Consider the following 20,995-nt stretch of genomic DNA (forward strand, 5'->3'; position numbering starts at 1 on the left):
TTGGGGCCAATGATACTAAAAGTAGTTGGTATTGGAAACAAATATTTAATGCCAATTGGCACAAGATATATTTTAATTCCATGCAATTTGGCCTTTACTATTTTGCTATTTTTTATGTGACAAATTAGAGGTATTATACAAGATTTAATTGAACTATGACCAGTATTTAATTATGTAGCTTTAGAGGGCAAAAGATTTGTAGCTCTTATATGAACCTACAAAAATTTTAATTGTTTAATGATAATTGTTATTGTGCAATCTTAGCTTCATTTATTGCAAACATTGTTTTAATCGCCTATGCAGTTTTATTTTTAGCATATTTTACACTCAAGAGGATTTGCATATTCATTATTTGTAAACTCCTGTTATGAGAAACCAGATTATGGATGTATTAGTAAATCATTTTCATAACCAATTGCTTCAGTCTTATCACATATAAAATATAAGTGATTTTTATATGGCCTACAGTATGTTTTAAAAATGTTCTGTGGATTTTTCTTAGGGTCATTTATTTATTCATTAGTTAAATAAATATATGTTTAGCATCTATATTATACTATGATTTTTTTCTTGGGAATTGGGGGAACAGCCATGAAAAAAACAAAGAGTAATCATCCCATTCATGGATTTTCCATTTTAGTCAGGAAATGAAATATATAAGAAATAAATAGGAAATATATTTTGTGTTCAGGGGTGATATTTGAAAACAAGAAAATGTAAAACTGAAATACAGAGTACCAGAGGTAAGGATGAGATGGTGAAGTTTAGAACAGTATCATTAGCCTGTCTCCATTAAAAGCACATTAACTGATCAGAAAGCCAGGGGATGGGTGAAGAAGCTTGTGTTTATTGGAAGAAATTCTAAATGCAAAGACCTGCAAGAGTAAACCTGGTTTGCATGAGGAAGATCAAGGTAAGGATTTTAATGTTTTCTTCACTGGGAATGGAATCTCATGGAAGGATTTCAAAGGAGAAGAGACATGGTCTGATGGACACTAAAGATAGTAAGGGGGCCAAGGGCAAAGACAAGGTAGCAAATTCAGAAGTAATTTCTATAATCTAGAAATAGATGTTTCTCTGCGACAGAGCTGGGGGTAGTATGGAAGTGGTGAGATGTGGTAAGATTTTGAATGCATTTTGCACATAAGTAAGAATTTGCTGATGAAAAATATGTTTTGTGAGAGAGGTTATGAGTCATGGAGGACTCCAAATTTCTTGCCTGAACTAGAAGGATAGGGTTGTCATTAGCTGAACATTAGATAGGAAATATTGTTTGAAGAGAAATTTGAGGAGAAAGAAATTAGAAGTTTACATTGAACTTGATTTCTTTTGAGGTTCCTTTAGCCATCTGAGTTTTTGTGTCCAGGATAGCTGAGCTAGAATCCAACAAAAGGTCTGAGCCTCAGTTACAATTTTAGAGTCATTAGCATCCAGGAAAAACTTTAGAGGCACAAGGCAGCATGATACTAACAAGATTGTGAGTGGGTAAAGAAGGAAAGAGAATCAAGGACTGATCTCTGGAGCAATCTGATGTTGAGGAACTGAGGGAAAACCAGCAAGGGAGACTGAGTAAAAATAACTAGTAATATAAAAGGAAAAACTAGGAAAAAAAGTATGTGCTGGTACCCAGAGACAAAAATATTTCAAAAAGGAAGGAGTAATCAAGTATAATCCAGATAGTACTGATAAATAAGTAGATTGAGGAGAAAAAAAATTAATATTAGATAGAGTAATATGGAGGTTGACCTTGATTATGCATAGTTTCAGTGGAGTGGTAAAGGGAAAAGTTATAATAATAAAAATGAATTAAATACTAATCCAGGTTGTAGCATGGATGACTTTGAACACATTATGCTGAGAAAAAAAAATGGTAGACCTGAAATCCACTTAGTATGTGTTTCCATTTTTGTGAAATGTCCAGAGTAGGCAAATCCATAGTGACAAAAATAAGATTCATAATTTTCAGGGTCTGAAAGAGAGGAGATAATGAAGAATGTGTTAATCGACTTTTTGTCACTTTTAACAAAATACCTTAGAAAACCAACTTAAGGGTGAAAAGAATTATACTGGCTCAGGGTTTTAGAGGTTTTAGTCCATGATTGGTTGGCTCCATTGCTATAGGTCTGAGATAAGGCCAAGCATAATGGAGGGGAACTATGTTGGTGGCCACGAAGCAGAGAAAGAGCAAGAAAGGGGGCAGGGATAAGTGTAGTCCTCAAGGGCACCCCCCCAAAGGGCCCACTCCTTTCAACTATGTATCACTCCCTAAAGTTTCGACCACCTCCCAGTGGTCCACCTAGCTATGAATCCACTAATGAATTCATCCATTGATGAGGTTAGAGCCCCTATGATCCAAACTCTTTCCCAAAGCCCCATATCTGAATAGTGCTGCATTGGAGACTAAACCTCCAACACATGAGCCAGATCCAGACCATAATGAAGAACAACTACTAATGGGTATGGGAATGTACTTTATGGTCATGAAAATGATTTGGAATTAGATAGTGGTGATGATTGCATAACACTATGAATGTACAAAAGCCACTGAATTGTATGCTTTAAAATTGATTCTTTGAAGGCTGCAGCATGGAACTCAGTGGTAGAGTACTTGCCTAACACATGTGAGACCTTAAGTTAAATCTCCAGCACCACACACATGACAAAAAGTAAAATGGTTTAAATGGTGAATTTTATATGCTATAAATTTTGCCTTGATTAAAATATTCATTAGGATAGGTTCAAGAGAGTATAGAGGACCTGGAGTTGGAGTCCTGAGAAAAAATATCACTTTGAAAAGTTAGTTAAAGGTTGTTGGGTCAATAATAAAGATTTTCTTAAGATGGATGAAATTTTGACCATTTGGGTATGGAAATTAATTATCTTACAGAGAAAATGAACATGTGAATATAGATGAGAGAAAAGAAAATTGCTGGAATGAATCTTTCAATAGGCAAGAGGAGATGTAATTCTGTGCAGATGGAAAGAATGACCCCAAATGGAACATGAACTTCTGTCCAGTTACAGAAAAGGATTATGGGCAGCATTATGGAGAGAGGCATGGAACCTGGGGAGATTTCTTCTGATTTTTCTCATTTTCCCAGTGAAATATACAGAAAAATGAAGAGCTGAGATTAATGATATGGTAGGAATCACTGGAATTTTAAGGAAGGATATTAAAATGAGTGAAGTGAACCCAAACCCCACATCTTCAGGGAATGAGAGGTGGTATGCCAAAGTCTGAGAGGACTCCAACAAGCAGGTGCAGTGAGGGGAGCCATTTGATGTTAAGAGTCAAAACCTGGTATTTAGGAAGGCGAGAGCAAGAATTGTCTAGAATTATCAATAGGAGCAAGTAGGATTTCAAGTCTACTCTCATGTCCTTTTCAAGTTCACAACTCCAAAAGACAGGCACAATTTATTTAAGAGAGCATCAAAGAAGATAGCTGCAGGGCAGATCTACCTTCCAGTTACAGGACACCATCTATTATATTAGACACACAAACAATTGTAATAACAAGCACTTAGTTTCAAATTTAAGGTAGGTCCCTTACTTTCATGGAAACACAGAAATTGTTGTTTAGGGCCTGCCTGATTACAATACAGAGACATGGAGATCTGATTACAATACAGAGACATGGAGATCTGATTACAATACAGAGACATGGAGATCTGATTACAATACAGAGACATGGAGATCTGATTACAATACAGAGACATGGAGATCTGATTACAATACAGAGACATCCAAATGCTTGTTTTATTCTCCGTGTGTGTGTGTGTATGTGTGTGTGTGTGTGTGTGTGTGTGTGTGTGTAAAGTAAGGCTGCCTAAGGGATGATGATGCCATGCCTTAGAGAGGAGTTGAGTGGAGAGTTCATGGTAGAATGAATGTTAAGATTTTAAGAAACATGAGCTTTTCCAGGGTACCCGCATCTCACGTCTTGCCATTCTTTAAAATTAACAGATGAAATTTTACCATGTCAAGAAACACTGAATACCGAGCAGGAATCATGTCATCCAGATGTGAGTCTTTGCAGATTTGATTCCACAGATGAAGAATTGAGAAGTAAGTGTTAAACTGAAATGCCCGTCTTATAGGTGTTGACACAATTTATGAGATTCAGTGACTAGTCATAGGAATGTGCATCTGCTGGCCTTTGTTGACTTAATATCCTAGTTAAATCTTTACTCTATTGGAGTTGGTAATCTATTAAAACAGTGAAAAACACTAGTACATCTATTGAAGGTGATGTTTTATAGAATGATTCCATTGAAGACCATCTTGCAATTACATAATGTTTCTCCTTTAAAATTCCAATGTAAACTGGGTGCATTCATATGCCTGTAATCCCAGTGACTCAGTAGGCTGAGGCAGGAGGATGCAAAGTTCAAAGCCAGCCTCAGCAATTTAGCGAGGTCTTTGGCAACTTAGTAAGACCCTGTCTCAAAATAAAACATTAAAAAAGGGGCTGAGGATGTGGCTCAGTGGTCAAGTGCCCCTGGGTTCAATTCCTAGTACAAAAAAAAATATTTCCAATGTAATTATGAATAACATGTAATTTAAACTAATTCTATAAAGTTGGTAAGATCAAACATTATGTCATTTAAAAAAATAGAAATCAAAGTGGTGATAGAATAAAAACTAGGAGTGTCTTTTATTTTATGTGTATTGTTCTCATGGGAAAAGATGCTCATCTGGATTAACTGAAGACCTCTGGTAAAATAGAGTTGCTTATCAGGTCAAATTTCCAGATTGTGTGTATGTGGACCTCTGAGTTAATTAACCCATATAACCCTGGTTGAGCCATCACTCTAGTAAGCTATTATAGTCTGCTAAGATCTTCCTCTTCCCTCTGCAGTGTGTCAGCCCTGTGAGTTTGACTTTGACTTGTGTGACTGGACAGCAGAAGCATCTACTGGGCAAATTTCTTGGATGCGCACAAAAGCCAGCGAGTTCACAGCAATAGAATCTGCATCTCAGCAGAACCTTACTAGCAATGATGAAGGTAGCAAATAAAATACAATATATTTTATGTCTAAGTCTTAGAATTGTGCTTTATTGTAACTAGTGATGAAACATTAAAGTGGGGTTTTGAGGATCATATTTTATTGAAAGTATATTATGCCATAGATATTGAAAGTGACAAAACAATCATATTTACAATGCTGTTAAATAAAAGTTATAATATATTAAATGTCTGAATTTGCAAATTTGTTATTTTCTTATTGTCAGGAGATACTGAGTTTTGTATGAACAAAAAGAAAAAATATTAAGACTTTATTTATGGATTTTATTTATCTTCGGTATTGAGGATTGAATCCAGGGCTGCTTTATCCCTAAACTATATTCCTAATCCTTATTTTTATTTTGAGGCAGAGTCTTGCTAAGTTGCTAAGGGTCTCACAAAGTTGCTGAGGCTGGGTTTGAATTCGAGATCCTCTTGCCTCAGCCTTCATAGTTGCTGAGATCAGTTGACTTTTACCAAGTCTATATACAGGCTCTTTGTTCTGTCAATGAGTTTCTTATTAAAATTGGTACTTTTTGTTTACTTTTCTCCCTGTTTTCATTTTTTTGGGGGGTGAGATGGGAATATGGTCATTCTTCTGATTTATTTTTTCATCAATGGTTTGAAAATTTTATATATGTTACCATTATGTCTATTCTTAATTTGAACACCTATCTTTAAGATTAAATTTTATCAGCAAAACATAAAGTATTCAGTATAGCTGTGTTTTTTTTGAATATGATAAAAAAAACTTGACATGATTTAACTACTATTTTACCCTTTTCTGGTTTTGAGTTATAGTTTAGCATTTTCAGAAGAGTTTTCAGTCAACAAGTTAATTTTTTATGTTTATAATTATGACAATTGTGTATTTTATTGTTTCATTCCTTTATTACTGCTTTTTATTTTTATGTATTATTTGGGGGCTGAGGATTAAACCCAGGGCCTCCTGCAGGTGGGCAAGTGCTCAGCCACTGAGCCACATCCCCAGGCTCTTACCATTGCTTTTCAAATTTCCTGTGGTCCCTCTTGGTTCTCTCTCTCTCTCTCTTTTTTTAAATTAATTGTTCTTTTACCAATAAAAGATCTGTGGTGATAAACTCCCTTAGGATTTATCAACTTAAAATGTTTTTAAATTGGTCTTACTCCCAGATAAAAAGTTATCTGTTCAGACAATTTTAGAATTAAACATATTTTCCTTCTAAGTACCTGTTGATTATCCCTCTCTATTCAAATAGTTACTTACTATAATTGAGAAGTCTGAGTTCATTTAATCTATTTCAATTTAATACAGATTTTTTACAATGTCTTTTTTGATGTTTGAAATTTTGACTGTGATTACTGCAGGTGTTTTTTTAATTTTTTCAATGCTCATAACACATTATTTCATCACTTTAGGAAAGTTTGTTATTCTATTCAAGTGATTTTTACTGCTTTTCTTCTTTTCTTCTTCGGTTCCTATTAGATATACTAAAGAGACACTAATAATTTATACTTCATAACTTCACTGCCCTTTTAAATTTTTTTCTGTACTATTTAGTCTATTTTTAGTTATATATTTAGTGCTGCTTCCTGAAACACTTTTTTTTCTGTAACTATGTTCAGTCTAGATTACATTCTTTTGGACATTTAATTTCTGTACTTTGTACATGCTTAATGATGCTCTTCTTGTTTTATTTCAGTTTTCCTTCTTCTATTTAGTGTATTGTAGCTATCCATAATGGTGGGGTTCACTCTAGCATATTCATAATCCTGTACTTTTTATAGTAGTACAGGTACCTTATAAATACAAAATAATCCTAATTCCTCTCTCCCAACCCTTTTACTACTGCTACCATGCATTTCATTTATACATAAAATATAATGATCAAAACATAATATTGCTATTATTCTCTTGACCAAATTATTATTTTTAGGTCAATAAAAATAAAAAAATATTGCTTTATTCTTAATATTTCTTCTCTAATGCTATTTTTTTCTTCTTGTAAATCCAGTCTTCTCACCTATATAATTTTCTTCTTCTCTGAAGAACTAATTTTATTTCTTGCAAAGCAAATTCCTTCATGTTTTAGAAAGTTTTATTTCTCCTTCATATTGCAGGATGATTTCATAGGACTAAGAATTTTGGGTTGGTGATTTGGGGGGAGGGGTCTCAACAGTAAATATTTAACTCCATTCTAACCTTGTTTGTGTGATTTTTATAATTCATCTTTGCTCCTTTAGAGGTAAGATATACTTTTCCCTCTGGCTTCTATGAAAATATTTTCTTTTGTTTTTCTGCATTTTGAATATATGTGAAATTTCTTCTTTCTTTCTGTTTGTTTATTTCTAGCATTTATTCTACTTGGCATTTTCTGAGTTTCCTAGATCTTTGATTTCATGGCTGACACTATTTGGACAAATTCTCAGTCATTGTTGCTTCAAATATTATGTCTGTTTCTTTAATTTTCTTCTTGTCTTCCCATTTCACACTGATTGCACCTTTTGCCATTTCTTCACATTCCTTGGGTAGTCTATTTCTCCCCCCCACACAATTTTATTTTTGTGTTTCAGTTTTGGAAGTTCTATTAGCATATCCTCAAGATCTGAGTCTTTTCTCACCTGTGATTAGTCTTCTAATGAATCCAGAAACACATTCTTCATTTATGTTACAGTTTTTGAGTCTAAATTTCCATCTCTTTGCCTACATTATCTTACCTTCTCTATCAGAATGTTAAGCATATTAATCAGGGTTGTTTTAAATTCCCCATCTGAACCTTCCAATAGTCTTGCCATATTTGAGTCTGGTTCTGATGATTGCTTTCTTTTCAAATTGTGCTTTTGCATTTTGGTATACCTTGTAATGTTTTTGCCAAGAGTCAAATTTACAAAAAGCAGCAATTTATTGTGTGAAAGGTGTTGAGGTAAATATTGTGAGCTATTATTTTTATCTGGCTAGGTGTTTGACTGTTTACTCTGCTGTAGCTATCAATATCTGAGGATGAATTTTGCCTGACTTTCTTATTTTTTTCCTCTCTGTTGTCTTTGGGTTCCCTTGCAGACTTTTTACATAACATCTGAGACACATAGCTCTGTGACTGTATCCCCCCATTATTGTCCAAGAGCCTTACTGACATGGTGGTATGTTGTGAGGGGAAGGGAAATATTCCGTTGTCATGAATAGGCCTCCGTCTTTCAGTGGGTATGAGTCCCTGTTGTATTACTTCAGAAATGCTTCTTAATACCACTCCCCTTGCCTTAACTTGAGGAGAAAGAAAAGCTAGAGGGAGCTGAATCTGGGAATTCTCCTTGCCCCTGTAGGTAGGCTAGAATGGACTGGAGTTGGATATTTCCCTTGTCCCTAGTCAGTTAGACTTGGGTTAAACCCTTGTGATTTACATTGTAGTGAAATGGTTTCTCTTGAGTTCAGGGCTTGTTAAGAGAAAGAGAATAGTTGAGGAGCATTTCAAAATGGCTATTTTTCCTCTCTTTTGGATGCAAACCTGAGGGGACTTCTCTCTAATTTTCACTGTGTGGACATCACAGGACTCCTGGAGGTAAAATTCAGAACAGCGTTCCCTTAGAGTTTTTAACTCCTCAGCTCATCCACACTAAATTGTTCAGGTTTTTCCATAGAGCTTTGCTTTTAGCAGAGCTTTGTACTCTGGGATTCTGCTTTAAAGAGTTGTGATTCTCTGCATTCAAACGCCTCTCCGGCTACCAGGCTGTGGGTTTCATGGTGACCTCACTTTTTGGATGGATCTGTGAAGAACTGTAGATTTTCTGTTTGCACAGGATGTTTCTTGTTGAATGAATAAGACTGAGAACTTCCAAGCTCATTGCATGCTAGTCCCCAAAACAGAAATTTTGTAGGTTCCTTTTAACTGAGATTTGTACTTTTTCCATCCCTTCTATTCTTTCTATTTGCCTTTAAACCTTTCTATTTAGTGATTTTTTTTAAACGTTACCTAGCTCCTCAAAACTTTATCTGAGTAACAGTACAAGTTTAGGGTTTCATACTTTATGATAATTCTTGGAGTTTTGCACATTTCTTTGATTAGAGTCCAGGATGGTGAATGTTTTGTGAACAGGCTTCCTTAGTCCTATTCTCTGGCTTTATTGAGCTCATCTCTCTTTTGTGACACTTTCATTGGTCAACTCCAAGCTACCACAAGCTTCTTCTGATGCCAAAGTCTAAGAGTTCTGTGGCTTCATTTCTGTTCCTCACTTGGCATATCTGTTCTTTCTTCACCTTGTAAAATGTTTTGTCTCTTTTTGATCTCTGTTTTTTTTCTTTGTGTTTAAATCAGAGATCAGGTGTTAATTTACTGTGGCATTTTGATTAAAATCTAACATTTCTAGTAAGAGTTTTATTAAAGTTTATAGTTTTTAGAAACTACAGGAATATTTATTAACTTACAAAGAAATGAAGCATTGCAGAATTTACTTTTGAAAAATAAAGAAACCATAGAAATTTCCTTGTACCTCCGCACAGCCAATATTATTGAGTTGAGAAAAAGTCTAAATTAGTTTTCAATATCAAATGGGAAAAAATCAGTTGACAATATTTTTATGCACTATAATCCCTGCAGATGCAGATGTAGCTATCTGATACTTTCATGTTGTTTGGTAAGAAAGAAATCATTTATATTGTTTTGTCTTAAACTACAAAGATGTTTTTAAACTTAAAAAGTAGAAAAATAATCAAAAGGGGAAAGAATTCTGAGAAAAGGAGGAATTCTTGAGACAGAAAGAACTCCTTTTGAAATTTAGAAGAATATGATAGTAATTTGATGGTATATCACAGAATTTTTTTAAAAAAATATTGAGGCAAGGTATAGTGACCCATGCCTAAAATCCCAGAGACATGGGAAGTTGAGGCAGGGGAATTGCAAGTTCGAAGTCAACCTCAGTAACTAAGGGTGGCCTTGAGCAAATTAGTGAGATTCTGTCTCAAAATAAAACAGGCTGGGGTGGGGTTCAGTGGTTAAGTGCACCTGGGCTTAATCCCTAGAACCAAAACAAACAAATTTTAATAAAACAATGTTGAATTTCAATATTGAAGATACCATTCAATTTCGATTTTAAGAATTAGGAAATAGCTTAATACCTTTCAAAAAAATCACATGAAAATAAACACTTGTTATTTGTAGTTTATGTAATAAATTTTAAACATCCCATAATTTTAATCCTTGTTTTGAAATCTTAAGAAATACCATATTTTGTTTAGCAGAAAGCAGCTGTTTTCCTAAACTGTTTCTCTTCCCTCTGTTTTTTAGGTTACTTTGTGTGGGTTGGGGCCACACATGCTTTCCCTCTTAGCCATTTAGACAGCAGGGCTTTTTTAAACAGCTCTCTGTGTCACTGCTGGGGCAAGAGCTGCCACCTTCAATTCTCTTACTGCATGGAAAACGGTGTCCTGAGAGTGGGACTGTACCATAATGAGGTAAGAAGAAGCTAGTGCTGATTTCAAATTCATTGAATGAGGGGAATTTCTATTCTTGGCAACTTGTGCTTCTATTTCTCAGTTCTGTGTAGGCTGTAGGCTTTAAGTATGCTATGGCTTGACAATACTTTTAAAAAGAATGATTAAGATGCCAATTTACAGAGGACTATCATGTACAAAAATTAATGTGATAATTTGCAGGATATTATTTAATAAACTATTAAAATTCATGAAAGTCTAGTTAAGAAAATATAGTCTAATAAAAAGAGATATCTGGGATTCTATATTGTTAAGTGGGCACCAAAGCTCTGAGATGATCTGTTTTGGATTTTAGACCTATATATTATTAGAAGTATAAATATGATTAGAAATAAGCTATTTGTTTCGGTATAAGTAGATACATGTCCAAAGACTGATAACTACTGATTAAATATAGACTAATGAGTCAGTTGGATTAAAAAAAATGTTTCATTAAGTAGAGGGATGGTAGAAAGTATTATACTAAAGTATAAACCAATTTAGGCTCTTTTAACCTAACTTTAACTGGAAGCAGTCCCCTACGAGTGTGAAAATACATGGAACACTTGGAGAAATTCTATTTCGAGAATAATGAATTTATAGAGGAGAATAAATAGCAGTCATTCTACAAATGGGAAGCATCTGGGAATAATTGCAGGATTTTTGACTGTGGAAGAAAGGAAGACAGGAAGAGCATCCAAGCGAGTTTCCTCTGGCTTAGGTCATTTGGAGTTAATGCAATTGAAACTTCCACATCAGCCAGATTCGCTTTTCAACAAAAGTTCATTCAACATCTGTGCTCATCCAATGACACTAACAACCTGTTAGTAGAATTTTCTTGCGGTCCCTTTTGTTCTGAAGTTTGGCATGTCATTGTGATTAATCCTCAAGTATCCAAATGCTTATTGGTAAAATATTTGAACCTTCAGTAGGGATGCTTTTCTTTGCCTCTTCTTCTGCTGTTTGTACCATTTCCATGATATCTGTTGTTTTTTCTTCTGCATCTTCAGGGATACTCATGGAGAATTAAGGCATAAAGTTAAACCAGAAAGTCTTTTTTTTTTCAATATTTATTTTTTAGTTGTAGTTGGACACAATATTTTAATTATTTATTTATTTTTATGTGGTGCTGAGGATTGAACCTAGGGCCTCTGCCTGTGTTAGCTGAGCATTCTACCACTAAGCCACAACCCCAGCCCTAAACCAGCAGCCTTATTAGATAGTACAATACATTTGCTATGGAACACAATGGCTGGCATTCTGTGTATGGTATGACATTTCTGAAGTAGTAGTTGACAAACGATTGTCATACATCTATTGGATCCATTTCAGTCAATTAGGCCAGGTGTGTGGGGAGGGAATGGAAGGGGACGGCATCTACATACCCTTTCTGAAGCACTACGGACTTTTCATATAAACAGGAATAATTTTATGAAAAATGAAACAATCCACCAAAAAGCCACAAATTAAACTTTATCTGGATATGTTAACATTCATGCCTCAACAATCTTTCAGATATTGTTATCTGTGCCATGTAAACCAGGCAGAGTGAAATACCATCTAAAGTGTAACCTTCTATAACTTCTAATTTAGTCCTTCAACAAAGACATGGTGAAAATTTTAGAATAATTCTGTAGAGTTTAAATTATAGTTAAATGTGCGTTCAAAATATATGATCCTATGATACTACTTTTCACAAGACAAGTAATTAATATTCACTTACACGCCAAACGAATTATTACCCCAAATTTAAGTCAAAATTTCAATCATATGTTCTAATTTGGAGAATTTTAATCAAATCTGAATATCAATGATGGATATTTAAAATTTCAATATATGTATGTAATAGAGTTATGAATGATTAAAAATGAGCAATATTATTCTTCTGGTGGCTTTGGGGCTGTCCAAGAAAAGACTGAAAACAAATTGTCTTCAGATGCCATATCATATAAGAATAGAGTTACCGAGATTTTGTGCCTCACAGAGTAAGAAAAGAAATCCAAACGGCAGATCTGATCTAGTGTGTTAACCAGAAACAACTGGGTGTACACTTAGAATATTGATTCACAGTGGGCTCATTGGATACCCAGTGTTCTACAAGACATCCTATCTTCTGATGCTCTATTTGCTGTCCTGTACATACATAACATGTCAGTTACTGATGCAAAATATGTAGGAAAGTACATTTAAGTCACAGTAGATGTTTTTATCACATACTTCAAAAGGTCTCCAAAGCGATCATTTAAAAAAATCTATTTTTGAAAATTACATCTTCTTCACTCTGAGTATCTGTAAATAAGTGTCGGTGCATGCACATGAACCAGGATGGATATAATGAGATTGCTTAAGGTTATTTTTATTATTTTTAGAGGAGAAGGTGGGAAGCAGGAAGTAAAGGTGACAGCACTTTGTTAGGCAGAGTTTACTGTTTTGGAGTCTGTTAAAGTATACAGCACTTCTAGTTTGTATTACCTAGCTATTCTGGCATTAGTTCTCTATGCATCATTTATAAAGTAATAACCATAGCAATAACCTAGCCTCTTTCTTGAGGAGAATTTCCAGGCCAATGAGCTATGGATAGTGGAGTAACCAGTTTGTGGAACCATTTACACTGCCAAAGAGGATGAATGTGGATTAAAATGGAGAGAAAATGCCTAAGAATGTTTTTTTTTTCTTTCTTGCATTATACACTTTTAAAGCCAAAATGAGTTTTCTTTGAAAGAAGATCTTTGCCAAATTATGTGGTTCTGTCATGGATGCAATCAAAAGTAGTCAAATAAATAAAAACTAACAACTTTGAATTTGGTAGCTTTGATTTCTTCAGGGGAAGAGAGAAAAATAAGCTGATATCTCTGAAAAATGTGGTAATAAACGTTTTTTCTTGAAAGATTAATTGGCATTCTTGATCCTGGTCTGGGATAGCAAAGATACTTTCTTAAAGTTTGTTATAGATTGATTGATTTTAAGATAATAGAAAATTAGAAAAGCCTTGAGAAGCTTTTGGAGGCTGAAAATTACTTTTTTTGTATAATGACTCCTATTAAAAATAACTACATGGTTGGAGAAAAAGAACAGAGATAAAATAAAAGCTGTCTTCCTTTAGTTAGAAGAAACTGTCTTTATTTATCATTGCTTGTGTTGTCAGACAGGAGAACGTGTGTGTGTGTGTGTATGTGTGTGTGTGTGTGTGCGTGTGTGTGTGTATGTGTGTGTGTGTGTGTGTGCGTGAGAGAGAGAGAGAGATTGACGATCTGGATCTCACTCATAATACACCCTTAACTTAGTACATGAACAGCAAGTTTGGAAATAACTCTGCTCACTTAAAAATCAAAAAGTAAATCCACATTCACTTTCAGGTAGAACAGAGGGAACTCAGCATTGTGAAGTAAATTATCAGAATTGCTCTGTATTATTTTTGTAAAACAAATGTTGGGGGAACTGCTGAACAGTTTGCCAAACAGTGTTGCTAAAAGCATCAGGGAGGGTATAGCATATTGATGCTAAATAACTGAAGTTATGTAGGAAATTATTGAAAAGAATTTGGTTATATGTCTCAACATTTTTAAACCAATTCATCCTGATAGAACATAGAAACTATCAGCTGAAAATACATCTAGCTCTTGTGCTTTGCTGTTCTTTGGAAGTTTGAGCAGTTGATATGAATGAGTAATGACATAAAGTGAATTTCAGTGGACTTAGACTATATTATGAAATATTGACGACTCGAAACTTTGGAATATACATCAGAGAGTGTGAGACTACATAGTAAAAAAATTAATTTTTAGAAAAACTTGGATATGACTAAAATAAGTGAAGCCGAGCAAGGAGGTAAACACAAGAATTTGAAAAAAAAATGTCATGTGTTATTAGAATTACGACTGGATGACATCTTCCAGATTGTTTTTTTATTTTACACTAGAAGGTAAACAAGGCCAGTCTCAGAGCTCATTCTAAAATATATATGTGTCATTCTTCATGTTTTTACAATACTGATACATTAAAAAAATAAATGTACCCTATTGGTCTATCTTTTCCAAGAAAATATCAAATTAAGAATGCTTGCTAAAAATCTGAATCAAAGCCAAATTATTTCAGAGCATAAAAGCATGGTCAATAAACTCAAGAGACCAAAACTATGATCTTATGGACTTTGATTGAATGTCTTACTTCAAAGTATGTAGTAAAATTTTATACATTTGCAACCTAAAAAAAATGATCATTATATGGTACACAACATGGAATATTCTAAAAGAGGTAAAAAGACCTTTGATGGAATGACAGAAAGAGTGAACTTAGGAACACAATCTCCAAAAAATAATTATGTTGTTTGAAACTTCAATTCTCCCATTGAAAAAAAAAATTAATGGAAAAGATGCAAAAATGCACTTAAACACTATTTATTAACCTTTACATTAAATGTTTGCCTGTTCTTTCTTTCCTTTCTACTATCATGAAAATATTGGAACATGTAATTATGACATTGAAATCAAAATTTAAACTGCTGCTATTATCAATTGCTATTTAGAATTTTATTTTTGAAGTGCAGTTACTTTATTTCTTTTGACATTTTATTTGAATTTTTTCTGTATTAATGCTCTTGAATGAAAAAAGCAGCTTTGCTATATAGTCATACATTAATTTCTGTTTTTTTAAAATTTTATTTCACTTATTTCTTACCACCAATATTTTAGATTTCCTAGTATCTAACTAAAATGTAATTAAGAGAGCACATACATGAATGTGAAGCTAGAATTCGGAAAGTGACTAATGTATTTTTCTTCAAATGAAAGGAAGAAGAAATATTTTGGATGTCCAATACATCAACTCACAGCAAATGGGTGAAAGTAGATGTGTTAATACCAGAAGGTCTGAAGACATTTAAGGTATCATAGGAAATAAACAAAAAAAAATTTATCATAAGTTTAACTTTTATCTTTACAGTAGTGAATTTATCATCTATTGCTAAATTTAAATTAGTATTTAAATTAGAAATGTAGACTTGTGTATTTGGGGACAGTAATTTCATTCTTCTTTTCATTGTACCTGGTCCTTAGCAGGTCAAATTTCCCTTGAGAAGAGGAAGTAAGGGTGCGTCTACTCTTGATCAAAGCTTGGTCATTCTCTGTGAATTTCCCTACCTCCTGCCCCCAGCTCCATGCATTGCATTCAGAAAACCATCTTATATTATGAAACAGATAAATAGTCAAGTGGTATTGAAAAATCAGTGGAGTTATATGCACATGTATTGAATATATTAACTCATAGGGTTATAACGCATGGATGATTGTCTATACCAAGATATATTTGCAGTATACATGTACTCAATGAGAGACTGGTCCCTTGAACAGTTAATTTGTGCTGGATTTGAGTATAAAATAATCAGACTGTATAGCTTAATAAGCCAATTTCACTTCTTTATAGTAGTACCACATTCATATATTTCCTATGTTGTTAAAGGGATGCATTCCGAAAACACTGAGATTTTTACTATGTAGACTTTTAAAATCCCATGTGTGAAGTAGTAATTTCTGAATCATAGCATATTTGTAGCCATCTTAAACTTGAGGTTCATATCATTTTCTCTTAAGTTAATGTTTTGATACCATTTACATTTTTTATAATCTGATACTTCATCTTTATAATTTCTAGAAGAGGGACTCAATGAATTTCATTTCTTTTCCACAAACTGAATATTAAAGTTTGTCTTGTTATTTGACTCAAAGTAAAAGAAAGTAAAATGAAAGGAAAATAAATTGGAGAGTTATTATAGGTTTCTAAGTGCATATGAAATATGCTTTTCAATAATGGCAGATTTTGAGACCTACATTTAATCTCAACAAGTTTTGAAAACACAAATTTTATTACTTGTGCTTATCTGATCTCTTGCTACTGTGATAATGCCCAGCTGTCAATCCAATAATAAATAAATAATACATATATTATCTATGTACATATTTTATATATAAATGATACTGACTGTGAAAAAATACACCATACAAAAACTTGACACTATACAAACTTTTCTTATGATTAAACATTATTGAAATGCAACATTATCTTCTAAATAAATGTTTGCAAATTAAATCAATCTAAAATAATTCTTAAATATATATCCCTCATGTTTTTATGCAAGATTGATTTTTATATTCTTTAAAATTGTCTTTTTTATATTGCATCCCTTTCCATTTTCTTGACATTTCTCTTCGTGAATTTAAATACTAATTTCAGTAGTTAAAAACCAGACTTATATAGCTCTTTGTGTACAGGTAATGACAGTGCTTTTATTTTCCTTGAAAATGAAATGAAAGAGAGATCTGTAAAGGTGGTTCCCAAGTAACAAATTTGCAAGTCAAGAACATGTAGAAGGTTAAATGAGATGCCAAATTTATCTGATCCTAGGTGGTTTTTCAGAGGCCTCAGTAGGGCAAATATGCCCATCAGTCTTAAGAGTAGGGGTTAAATTTATCAAATTGGAACCTTGTTCTTATTTGCATTTGGTTGCTCTTTAAACAGGTTCTTTTCTCAATTACTGTGTCATCTTTGTTATCCCTTTTTAGTTTTTTTTTTTGTATTTTAAAAGAGATTATAAATTCATAAATTGATTATTTTCCCTTACAGATAGTTTTTGAAGGTGTTCTTTTGAGCCAGAGAAGTTTTATTGGGCTTGACCAGTTGTGGGTCTATGCCTGTGGAGAGACCCTCTCCAGAAAGCTTTGTTCTGCAGAGGAATTCACCTGTGCCAGTGGCCAGTGCATTGCCCAAGATTCAGTCTGTGACTCCAGACAGGACTGCTCTGATGGGACTGATGAAGACCCCACAACTTGCTGTAAGTCAACTGATCGTTTACTTGTTGACCAGCTTCATTTCACAGCTGTTGGATTTCACAACTTGTTTGTTTCGATCAAGGTAAAGTCAATTTCTATGACATAAGATGACTGTGCGTTTTCACTCTGAAACTATTATCAGTATTCCTTTGGTGGTCTGTGTGTTCATGTTCTAGTGCTTATTGCTAAAGTTGCAGAATCTTTCTATTTGTTCAAAAAAATAGATACAATTAATGTTGTGTCATTGTGTATGTGTGGTGCACATGTACTTTGGTTAAAGAAAAAGATGGATGTGAGAGGGAACCTCTTTGTACTTTCCCTTTAGAGACACAAATTATGGGTTGCTAGCCTTTGTTAAATGTTTTCTTTCTTACTTTCTGAACCTCTTGGATGCAGAAGAGAAGGAGAATAAAGAGAAGGGCTATCATTGCCTCCAGGGCAGCCACTGTGACTGTAGAAATCACTTCGGCCACCGTTGGCAGTCATGAGGGCAAAACTAGACCAACACCTTCCTTTCAGGCCTCTTATGAAGAATCTTTGATAGGAAGGATAATGAGAGATCCCATTACTATTCAAACCCAGTCATATTTCAAATAAAATGAAATTTAATTTACAACACACATGAAGTTTCTCATATGAGGTAACTTAGCAACTCAGATTCTTGTGTCTTTTTAGCAACCATGAATTCCAACAAAATGAATCTATTTTCTAGGCCACAAATAAAGGTTTTTAAAAAAATATATATTAAAATTTTGACATTTATTTTGCTGCAGCACCTTATTTTAGTGAGATATTTTGTTGATCAGGAAGAAATATTGCAGTAAGATAAGTGTCACCTTTATAATGAAAAGATCGTTGTACTGCACACTTCTCCTGGTGGGGGAGTAAGGATTTCATTAAGAGCAATGAAGAGGGACATTGGGAGGAGATGATGGGAAAACAAGGGAGAAATCCTTCTGGCCTACCTGTGATCAGCAATTCAATTTATTCTTCAAACACCTCACTTATTAAGCCAAATAAACTCTTGACCAATGTGATTTCAGTGGAATTTTTAGGTTAGTTTTCTTCTTTCATTGAAAAAGAATAAAGTGAGGAGCATTTATTTCTCTAATGTATGCAATATTCCTTTCTATTCTTTATTTAAAAATTTAAAGAGACAATTTGGTTCATTTCTGTTGAGGAAATTCATCTTTTTGACAGCTTCTTGATTGAAACAGCTGAAAAACTACATATTTCTTTGCAATTATGCATTTGGAAACTTAACTTCTTTCCTTCTATTTTTTCCCTGTAGTAAATGGTTCTGTGTTCTCTTCCTTTTGCAGGTTTTCTTAATAAAATTCCTGTCTGGAGTATTAGTTGATATTAGCATTGATTTTGTCATAGTGTCTAACTTCTCTTCCATTATTGAAGTTTCATTGACTGCTAAACTGGCATTTTTTTTCACTACAGCAGATCTCAATACTATTCTGCTATATCCTTGAGTGAATGCAGGACAGATGGCTATGTTTTTCAACATAATTTCACTTGGTCTTTTAAGTGTTCCCAATAATGTCACCTCTCAGTTGTTCAATGAAAACTTCTCATATTTGCTTGGTTGAGTCAACTCGATATAGAGGATATGACATAAAAATAAAGTCTTATTACACATATTATATGTGGATGTATTCACATATCTTAATGCCAAAATGAATATTTCATATAAATGTTTGTACAATTACTATTGCTCTGGGGAAATTACATAGAATTCAGTTATTCAAATTGATCTAGATACATACTTTTTGTACTAATATATTTAATGTGCATATGCATATACACATATATATTCATATATAGTCTTCCAAAATGAGAACCTTCAATTTAAAAATACTTTGAAATATTTTACACACATTTCTAATTTTTTTTTAATCTCCAAGTGCCTGGAGCACAAACAAAATGCCTTCAGTCTTTCTTTTTATTTCACTCAGAGTGAATCTCTAGGATGTTATAGCTCAAATACACAGCTAAGGGGCTCCAGGAATATTTTCCACAGGTTGGGGACTGAAATAGTAAACTTGTGAAGATTGTCAGTGGTGCTCTGTCACCAGTGTGTGTTTCCTGAACGACACACTCACTCAGTTTCTCTTTCAGTCCCAAGCTGTCCTTACATTCCGGGACTATTTTGATAAATCTACTTACTAAGCCTCTAGTTCAGTGGCTTTTCAACAACAGGCAAATGAAAGGGTGGCAGGGTTTGCTGGTGTTTTGCTGCTTTCCTGTACTACATGGATTCTTGCAGCAGCAGCACCATCTGGGAACTGGTTCAAAAAGACAGAACCTCAGGCTTTAACACAACCCTCTAGATTGAAAGTCTGCATTGCAATGGTGTCCCAGGTGATGCATTTGGATGTTAAACTTTGAGAACCACTGTGCCAAAGAGGCTTTGAAAATAAGGACAGTTGAGGGAAGAAACAGATGGCATGTAAAAACATTCACATAAAAACTGAAGGCAAACTAGTCCAAAGGCTCTCAAGACAGAAGCCTAAACTCATGACTTCACCAGTCCCCAAGAGCATCACTGGAATACCAAACAATAGATTTCTAATGTTTATTAGCAGGATCCTGCATAAAATGAAGACAGTGAAGATTCAAATATATCTGCACCCCATGTTCACTGCAACCTCACTCACCATAGTCAAGAGATGGAAACAACTTCATCCTCTTGATGGATGACTATGAATCAAAAAGTGAGCTGTGTATGAATTTTATTCATTAATAAAGAGAAGGAAATCCTACTATGTGCAACAACAAGGATGAATCTGGAGGACATTATGTTACGTGAAATGAGGCAGAGGAAGATAAAAACAGATGATAGTATTTATGTATGCATCTCAAAAAAAATTCAAACTCAGAAACAAAGTCCAACAGTTGTTGCTGGGTGCTAAGGGTTGGGGAAACAGGAAGATGTTGGTCAAAGGTACTAAATTTCAGGAATAGGTGTAACAAGTTCTGAAGATCTGATGTACAGAATGGTGGTATAGTTCATGATACTCTTGTAAACTTGACATTTGCTCAGAGAGCAGATCTTAGTATTCTCACCACATGTGTGTATTGTACGCACACATACACACTCAAATGGCACCTGTGAAAGCTGATAGATGTATTAGCTAACTTGATTATGGTAAATAGTGCACTATACGTACACACATATATAAACATAGTATATATCCTAAATATATACAGACTGTCAATTATACATCAATGAGCTTGGGAAAAATAAAATATATGTAATGCTTAAAAACATTCCTATGAGAATAATTAAAATATAGCATGTGCCAAACAAAGTAAAGGTCTACAGCAGATAAAAAATTCACACATGAACTAGATCTAATTTTCAAACACATAGTACAACATCGATGAACCTTGAATATATTATGCTAAGTGAAATAACTCAGACAGAGAAGGGAAAACAGGGTATGATCCTGTTTTTATGAGAAACCTAAACTAGAAAGCTTCACAGAGACAGGAGGTAGGATGGTGGTTGTTGAGCTGAGAGAAAGGAATACTGGAGTTGGGGTTAAATGGGTGTGGAGTTCCGGTTTGAGGAGATGAGAGTTCTAGAGATGGATGATGGGGATGGTTTATCAGCCATGGGAACATACTTAATGCTACAGAACTTTGCACTTAAAATTATTCACAATAGCTAGACTGTGGAACCAACCCAGATGCCCTTCAATAGATGAATG

General features: G+C 34.0%; 1 protein-coding gene across 1 annotated transcript in view; it reads left to right on the top strand.

Annotated features, from left to right (window-relative positions):
• The window catches only part of MALRD1 (MAM and LDL receptor class A domain containing 1), a gene marked incomplete at both ends in the record, with an annotated part of 684,412 nt that overhangs the window by 54,322 nt on the left and 609,095 nt on the right, over positions 1-20,995 (top strand). Inside the window, 5 exons of the mRNA XM_081298191.1 lie at positions 3,965-4,066; positions 4,860-5,006; positions 10,265-10,431; positions 15,240-15,332; positions 17,068-17,275. Coding sequence (XP_081154317.1) covers positions 3,965-4,066; positions 4,860-5,006; positions 10,265-10,431; positions 15,240-15,332; positions 17,068-17,275 — 717 coding nt within the window. The remainder of the gene's footprint in view (positions 1-3,964; positions 4,067-4,859; positions 5,007-10,264; positions 10,432-15,239; positions 15,333-17,067; positions 17,276-20,995) is intronic.

Source organism: Spermophilus citellus (genome assembly GCF_964194105.1).
Source record: "Spermophilus citellus genome assembly, chromosome: 6".
Lineage (NCBI taxonomy): Eukaryota > Metazoa > Chordata > Mammalia > Rodentia > Sciuridae > Spermophilus > Spermophilus citellus.